This window comes from Micropterus dolomieu, linkage group LG23 (genome assembly GCF_021292245.1).
Source record: "Micropterus dolomieu isolate WLL.071019.BEF.003 ecotype Adirondacks linkage group LG23, ASM2129224v1, whole genome shotgun sequence".
Taxonomy (NCBI): Eukaryota; Metazoa; Chordata; class Actinopteri; order Centrarchiformes; family Centrarchidae; genus Micropterus; species Micropterus dolomieu.
Window position 1 is genome coordinate 2,320,014 of NC_060172.1, and position 8,070 is coordinate 2,328,083.

General features: G+C 41.9%; 1 protein-coding gene across 1 annotated transcript in view; it reads right to left on the reverse strand.

Moving 5' to 3' along the window:
- Positions 1 to 8,070, reverse strand: part of eps8a (epidermal growth factor receptor pathway substrate 8a) — a 109,836-nt gene that overhangs the window by 29,802 nt on the left and 71,964 nt on the right. The window contains exons 4-12 of the mRNA XM_046040449.1: positions 6,897 to 6,964; positions 5,436 to 5,597; positions 5,106 to 5,255; positions 3,494 to 3,576; positions 3,154 to 3,290; positions 2,279 to 2,352; positions 1,801 to 1,927; positions 353 to 441; positions 182 to 256 (exon numbers count right to left, since the gene is read on the reverse strand). Coding sequence (XP_045896405.1) covers positions 182 to 256; positions 353 to 441; positions 1,801 to 1,927; positions 2,279 to 2,352; positions 3,154 to 3,290; positions 3,494 to 3,576; positions 5,106 to 5,255; positions 5,436 to 5,597; positions 6,897 to 6,964 — 965 coding nt within the window. The remainder of the gene's footprint in view (positions 1 to 181; positions 257 to 352; positions 442 to 1,800; positions 1,928 to 2,278; positions 2,353 to 3,153; positions 3,291 to 3,493; positions 3,577 to 5,105; positions 5,256 to 5,435; positions 5,598 to 6,896; positions 6,965 to 8,070) is intronic.

An 8,070-nucleotide genomic window follows, 5' to 3' on the forward strand; every position in this document is an offset into this window, starting at 1 on the left:
ACCCTTTTATGCAATGTTTGGTTTTTTAGATTCGTTTTCCTCCGAACATGTTTTTACTTTTCATTAAGTGAAAACCTTTAAAGTCTGAAGTTCTGCTGCCAAACAAACTATTTCCTCCGGTGTGATAAAACCTGAGAATGTGACACATGAAGTCGTTCAGAGGATTAAAGTGTTGTCTGACCATCCTGAGCGGCGTGAAGAGGAAGTGAAGCAGATCCACGGCGCTCGGGTTCTGGATGTGATCCTTCAGTTTCCCCTGCGGGTCACACAGTCCGTCAGACGGGTTCAGAACTAACCTGCTTCATTTTTATTTTATTAATAATATAAGGTCACATGACGGAGACGCTCCTACCAGCTGGTTGAAGGCGTGTTTGAACTTCTGCAGGCAGTCGACAAACTCGTCCTCGCCGGGAGGTTTGGAGCGCAGAGTCAGGACGCCCTCTGGTGGACAGAGACAGGAAGGACAGCAACAGATTATTTAGAATTGACTGCACTATTTCGTTACCTCCTACTTCTTCCCCTCACTGATTTATTTTTTTATTTATTTATTTTTTCCTGCACCAATTTATGGCGGAAATATCTATTTATGTGAAAAGAAAAACAATTCAATTCAATATGTCACAGAATATCAAGCAGTCATCAGCAGCTTGTTACTTTTTTTTGGACAAAGCACATTTGTTTCTTCTATATTTAATTTGCATTGCATGTTTTCTTATTGTGCAAATAAACTTTTCTCAAAGCATTTTCACTTGTTTTTTAACATTTCTTGTTGCTGTTCGTCAGAACATTTTTAACAAATGCTTTCAAAGAGTGGTGGGACATGTCCCCAGTGTACAGGACACCTGTGATTGTTTGCTCTTTAAAATGTCAGAAAATGGTGAAAAATGCTGATCAGCGTTTCCCAAAGTCCTCAGACATCTTGTTTTGTCCAACACAAAGATCTTCAATCTTACTGATCTTACTGTTACAGAGAAATATTCACATTTAAGAAGCTGGAATCAGAGAATTTGGACATTTTTTCTTTAATTTATCAAAATTAGTAATAGACTTTTTTAATTAATCCAAAAAAAGTCTGAAAATCCGAAACCATAAATAAATAAAATAATAAAATAAATAAATTTCTTCTCTGTATCTTGAATCTTGAAAAACAAGCGTATTGAATTTGTAGTTAACAATATCATCATAACAAAATACTATACACAGTAATGTTGTTTCGCTGAATCCAACATTTGTTTTTCTACCCATCAAATGAATAAAAAATAACCAATAAAAATTATAATCATTGGTTAAAGGTGCATAAGGTGAAAACATCCTCTCTGAGAGGCGTGATTCTGTGTCGGACAGGAAAGTTTGTCACTGTACTTCTCTTCCATGTGTTATAAAGTTTTTTTTAAAGCCTTGAGTGGCTGCAGTCGGACTCTCTGAGCGCTGCGGTTGTCTTTTCATGAGTCCTAATGGATCCTCCTTCATGTCTTTCCTTGACCTCGTGACGTTTTCCATCGAGGTCAAGGAAAGGTGGTTAGGAAAGGACTTTTTATTTTTCTTCTCGACTGCAGCCTTGCACTCTGCAGCAGGAGTCAAATCAACTTGGCATTTTCTGATTATCGGTTTTATTTTTATAGTTAGTTATAGACAGGTCTTGATTATTGATTTATCCTCGATAGAAACCAGAGGAACTGAAAAAAGTCATGTTGATTTCATCATTAAGTCTTCACTCTCTTTACAGGACCTCTGAGTGGTAAAGTCAGTTGAAAAAATAATCTAAACTCAGATGTGACAGGATTCAAAGTCCCTCCTCACCTCCTGGACCTTTCTTCTTGCCCTTCTTGACCTTCTTCCTCTTGGAGAGCTCGTTAAAGGCCTCAGCGGCCTTCTGCAGTTTGGTGACGAAGAACTCGATGTCGTCCAGGATGTGGTTCAGGATTTGCTGCGCAAACAAAGTTTGTTTCAGAGCAGCTTTTAGAGGTTTTAATGTTTCACCTTCAGGTTTGTCTTTAACGTGACTTTCACTTTGGATCGACTCACTGACTTTTAATGATTAAACCTAAACTAAACAGCCCTGAGGTCAGTTTTCTGTCCTTTACGTAACCAGATTTTCCCTCAAAGCGCCGAAGTGATTATATTTAAATAAAACTACATTCTTCAATCAGCTTAAGTCCTCGATCTTTTGTCCCGTGAACCTCCGTGACCTCAGATTTAAACACAGGCTCCGCCAGCTGCTCTCAGATCAGTTCAAGCGTTTGAAAAGGACAGTTCATTTCTGACAGACTGGACTCACCACGTCTCGGTCCACCCTGGCTGCACTCATCTCCACCGGCCCGTCCTCCTCTGAGAGGTGTCTCTGCTTCTCACCTGAGGGCAGAATACCAACCAATCAATAACCAATGAAGTTAATATTAAATAATCAGATCTGCAGTTCTACTAAAGATTTCCATCAAGCTGAGTGAATTACATAATAGATAAAGATTACTTAAGGCAATAACGATTATTTTCATTACTGATTAATCTGTAAGTTATTTCCTCGATTAAATGTTTGGTGTACAAGAAGTCAGAAAAAAAACCCAAATATTTTAAATTTACACCAACGCCAGACAGCTTGTCTTCACTTCGTCGTTTAGTAGTTTTGATCTGAAATCAATTATCAAAATAGTTGTCAATTAATTTTGTGTCAGTCGACTGATCGATTGCTGCAGCTCTAACCACATTAGCCACATTTAGCTCTTTAGCTCCAGAGGAAAGGTCATGTTGGTCTCTAAATCAAAAGGGTTTATCTTCTGTACGGTGGCCTTTAAGGACACCTCAGACTCAACTCTATCACACCAAGATAACTTTTTGCTGACCGCTAGCAATAGCATGCTAACATTAGAGTTAACATGGCTACATTTAGCATGTCAACAAGTTAACATTTAGCATGTTTGAATTTATGCTTGTTTACAGAAATCTTTGCCAGAAGTTTAAATAAAGTTTTGTGAGTTTGAACAAAGTTTAGACTAAAAGCATGACGTCAGAGATTAAGACGCTTCAGATGATCAATGGTCAGAATAACTAATAAAAACTTTGGTGAGAGGTGCGTTCCAGGTTTAACATCCTTGTTGGTTTACGGATTCCAGGATCTGAAAACACATACTCCTCCTACGATGTGACATCACTCACAGTCTTGCTGCTCATTGGTCCACGCTGACCAAGCGGCCACTCGACTCTTCACGTCCACCTGATTGGACGATGCCGGTGGTTCGGGGGCGGGAGCGGCGGGCGGAGGTGGGATGACACCGTCACTCTTCAGGATCATCCTGCAGACAGACGGACAGATCAGCCAATTAGCTGTCACCATGACAATACAACCCCTCACCGTGGGCCTTCCCGAAAACAGACCCTCCCACTTCCACTCCGTCACGGAGCAAACTCTGAACGCTCAAACTGAGTGGAAGTAGGTGCGGGAGGGAGGAGCAAGTACTTTCGGGGAGGCCCCGTGTGTTTGATGATTGGTTCTTACTTGAGTGCCTCTGGTCTCTTCTTCACTTTGCCTCCTTTGGCATCGATCATGGCACTTTCTATGTCTGCGTGGATCAGATTCGCCTGAAGGGAAATTAGACACATTCATGTGATGCAGTTTGTACAAACAGACACAATAAAACACATTAAAAAAAACTTTTACACATGAACTCTGTCTGTAAAAGTCCTGACTGTTGAATAAATCTTCTGTAATGACTTTATTTATTCGGTTAAATCAGCCATGGTGCGCCACAGGGCTCCATTCTTGGTCCACTACTATTTACATTAAAATTATATTGTTCTATTTAAAAACAGCTTTCAAAATTCTTTCACGTCCTCCTCTCGTTTAGTCTGTAACTACAGACCGTATAAAAACTTTCTGAACGTCTCGTTCAACCGTGATGCGCTTCCCCTCCGTGGATTATACGCCATGTTTTCCTCTGCAGCGGGGCGCCGATTTAACGGCTCTGCTGGAATCCTTCTTCATAATGTGACTCCTTTCTGCTGGAATCCTTCTTCATAATGTGACTCCTTTCTGTTGTTTCTGTTGTTTATGAGTGGACGAGTCATCAAAAACATGAGAACGCTCAGTGATCTGTGCTAGTTGAGCACGTTTATGCACAACACTGCACGGACTGCTGGATTTTAGTTTTGAAAGACTGTAGTATGTATTTACGCCCACGTAGTGAATTGAAAACACATCTGCATTTACACATTTGTTTAATGCAGTCAGAATGCGTCCCTGACCACCTCCTGAGGTGGTTTTGCAGACCCATCTTCAATGCGTCTCGGGTGCATTTACACCTGTCCTTCTCATACGGCTGATGTAAACAGCCTCCACAATGTTCAAAAGTTGTAATTGGTCAAACTATTATGCCTGAGTGCACAAGGCCCTTTTGGTCTAGAAGGTATTTGTCCTCGTCCCCAAGGTCCTTGAGGGCCTCCAGAGATCCTTGAAATCTAACATGTTTTGGGGGGGGTACCAAAAGGTGGTTTGCAGGTCACTGAACAGGTTGGACACGTTCTTGAGGACGTAATAGTGGGTTCATAAGAAAATACCTAGGGTCCGTCAGGAGGTTGCAGAAGTCCCTGATGAAGTTCCCTGATGTGAGGAAGGAGCCTGGAGCAAGTCACAGACGTCCTTGATGAGTTTCTGTCATTCAGGAGGTTCAACCATCCTTTAAGTCTTTGCAGGGGTTCTTGAGGAAGTACTAGGGGTATTTAAGGCGCTCAGGAGTTCCCAAAAAAGATTATGCACATCCTTGGGGTAGTTTTGGTGCTTCTTATTAAGGTATTATAGAACTTAAATGGTTCCAGAGGTCCTTGAAGAGGATGTACAGGTCTTTAAAGAGGGGTCCTAATGGTCCTCGTGGAGGTTTGGAGGTCACTGAAGATTGCAGAAGTCCATGACAGTGTTTCCAATGTTGCTGGCAAGGTTCCAGGAGTCCTTGAGGAGGTTCCAGGGGTCTTTGAGTGAGTTAAGTGGTAACTTCAGTGTGAAGAATTGCTACTGTTGCTATAGTTAGCTTTAGTTTTGACTGGTTTCTCACCCCTGAAGGACGAGTGAATCTGCTGCCTCTGAACTAAAAAAGGACCAATCACAGGCAGTTTACCTTGATGTCGTCACACTGGAACAGGTGGAGGTCGGGTTTGCTCTGACCCGACTCTTTACACACCAGAGCCAAGATGGAGTCGTAGCCGCAGGTGTTCATCACGGCCTGGCAGTGCTGGATCGTCCCGATGGGGAAGTTCTCCAACTCGTTCTGAGAAACACGGGTTCAAATTAAAAACATCTGGAAGAGAGAAATCTGAAAAAAGCTCGCCACTCACAACGTTTCCAGAAACTAGCAAACATATACATTTCATATATTTCCAAACCCGAGGTTAAACTCTGGACTGAGAAGCTCCAAGTCGTGTTTTGCGAACACTAGTGAGTTTCTCACCTTTGTTTCAACGTCGATGAGGCTGACAGTTTTCTCCTCCACCTGCAGCAACATCTCCTGGGTCCAGACTTTTCCTTTAGCGTCCAGGAGACGAAGACGCCGGACTCCATCGTCCACCGTGATCATCCCGTCTTTACGGTCCAACACAAACGAGGTCAGGTGCTGAAGATCACACAGGATAATTCACTTCAACTAAATCACCCCAACAGCTGCTCAGTTTATTCCCAAACACAGTTTGTTTATTTATTTCCAGAGTCGTCAGATTTTTATAAGAAAAGTCTTATTTTCTTAAAACCAAACCCAGAGGATGAACAATAAAATATTCATTTTATTTCTTTTTCATCTCTTTTCAACCTAAATTTGACAGAATCTAAGTGTGTTCAGACCAAGCTGCTACCTCCGTCTCTCATAAGTGAACCCAGTGTTGAAGCTCCTTAAACCTGCGTCCTCTCCAGCAGCCAGCAGGGGGCGACTCCAGCGGCTGCTGAAAGAAGTGTGATTGTATAGAAGTCTCTGAGAAAATGTTTCTACTTTCCTGATGAGTTCATGGTCTCAGTCGCTAGTTTCAAGTCTTCTTCAACACAGCATGATGTTCATTTAGTAAATTATGGTCCCATTTAGAGGAACAGAGACCAGGAAGCAGGGGAGGCTTTAGGGCGGGGCTACAAGTTGATTGACAAGTCGCTACCATGACGACCTGTCAGTCAGGATAAAGGCGGCTCGTATCCGCTGCTCTGTGTACATTTAACCAGCGGCGCTGAAAAAGCTTCATTTCCTGTTAATTTTTCCTGTATGTACATTTTGTTTCAAGCCTGTTTGCCGCTACCCAAAATTAGCATCCCAGCTAATATGAATTACAGATGCATCTTGCTAACTAAGCTAGCTAGCTCCACCGGTCACATCCGGTGCCTGTTTTAAAAAAAAAAACAATTAACATGGTGGCGGCCAACATGCCAAACTCGAGGCTTCAAAACGGTAGTCCATATAATAACGGATGACGTCACGGCGGCTACGTCCACTTCTTTTATTCAGTCTGTGCTTCAGAGGGTGAAAAGAGTCGCTGAAGCAGTGATGAGAAAACCAAAATAAAAGCATGAACCTGAAAGTGAGCATAATATGGGACCTTTAAATGTTCAACTTGTACCATTGTACCATTTCAAACCATGAATAAATTATAATTTAATGAATTCTTTGACCTTTCATTTTGTATTTTATCTCTATAACCCGACCTGGATCAGGATCTAACTTTATGACACCTCAGGGAGCTCTGTGATCGGTGGTTCCTCATGAATTCTAACTGAATCACATTTATCGTTATCATCAGCTAATAATTCGGTTTCTAAAATGTGCTTTAAAAGGAAACAGTTGTTTGCTCATTGATCTGGTGAAGAATCAAAGCCTGCTGCTGAATCTCCTACAGAAAACTCAGTTATATTATTTTATGATGTTTCCGGGTCTCACCTCCACATGATATTGCGACGTGTCCGTCAGGCTGTTGATGCTGTTTTTGGTGAAGTGTTTTCTTTGTTCTGAAGGAAAGAGCAGAGCAGTTAATAATCTCTTTATTGGCACTCCGTCCCTCCAGGAAGCTGTTTCTTATCATCACTGCGGTGACTGAGAAGCTTTACTTCATTAACAATCCACAGATCATCATATTATGTCATTAATCCCTGGAACATTAAAAATGATTTCCTAAAATGTAAACCGCTGCCTTCAGATTTTTCTGTGGAAATAATTTGGTCACATTTGGTGGGAGTTAGGTAAATTCTTGAGGTCACACGACTGCCAACACTTCCTGGAAGGACTGAAACAAATATTTAGGTGTTTTTCAAAGGTTGGAAAAACTAGTTGAGGTTAAGAAGGTAAAAATACAAAAACACACTCATGAAAAGGAAGAAAACAGCTGAAAAGATGAATTTAAATGAACACAAAAGTGATTCTGTCTGTCTGAAACTATAAAACTAATTTATTTCAGCAGTTTAAAGTCACATGGAAGGGACTTGGGATTTTATTAATGTTGTTTAGTTATTGATAAACATCAGGAATTCTCCTTTAGTTTGATTTATTCAAAGTTTTATTGAATCAAATTCTATTTATTTTCATTCTACATTTCTACCGTCTCCTTTTTTCATATGTGGAATAATTTCACTTGTGTTCTTTGTTTGTCTTGTGTTATTATATTGATCCTGTTTGAATTTAAATTGTTTAATTGTTGTTGGGGTTTTTTTGTGCAAGACCAGAATAATACTAATAATCACAAACTGTTCAGCATCAAAACCCAGCGGGACCCCCCGGGTCTGAAAACTGAAGCAACGCAGAAGCTCCTTAAACCTGCGTCCTCTCCAGCAGCCAGCAGGGGGCGCCTTAAACCTGCGTCCTCTCCAGCAGCCAGCAGGGGGCGCCTTAAACCTGCGTCCTCTCTATCTGCCAGCAGGGGGCGCCTTAAACCTGCGTCCTCTCCATCTGCCAGCAGGGGGCGCCTTAAACCTGCGTCCTCTCTATCTGCCAGCAGGGGGCGCCTTAAACCTGCGTCCTCTCTATCTGCCAGCAGGGGGCGCCTTAAACCTGCGTCCTCTCTATCTGCCAGCAGGGGGCGCCTTAAACCTGCGTCCTCTCTATCTGCCAGCAGGGGGCG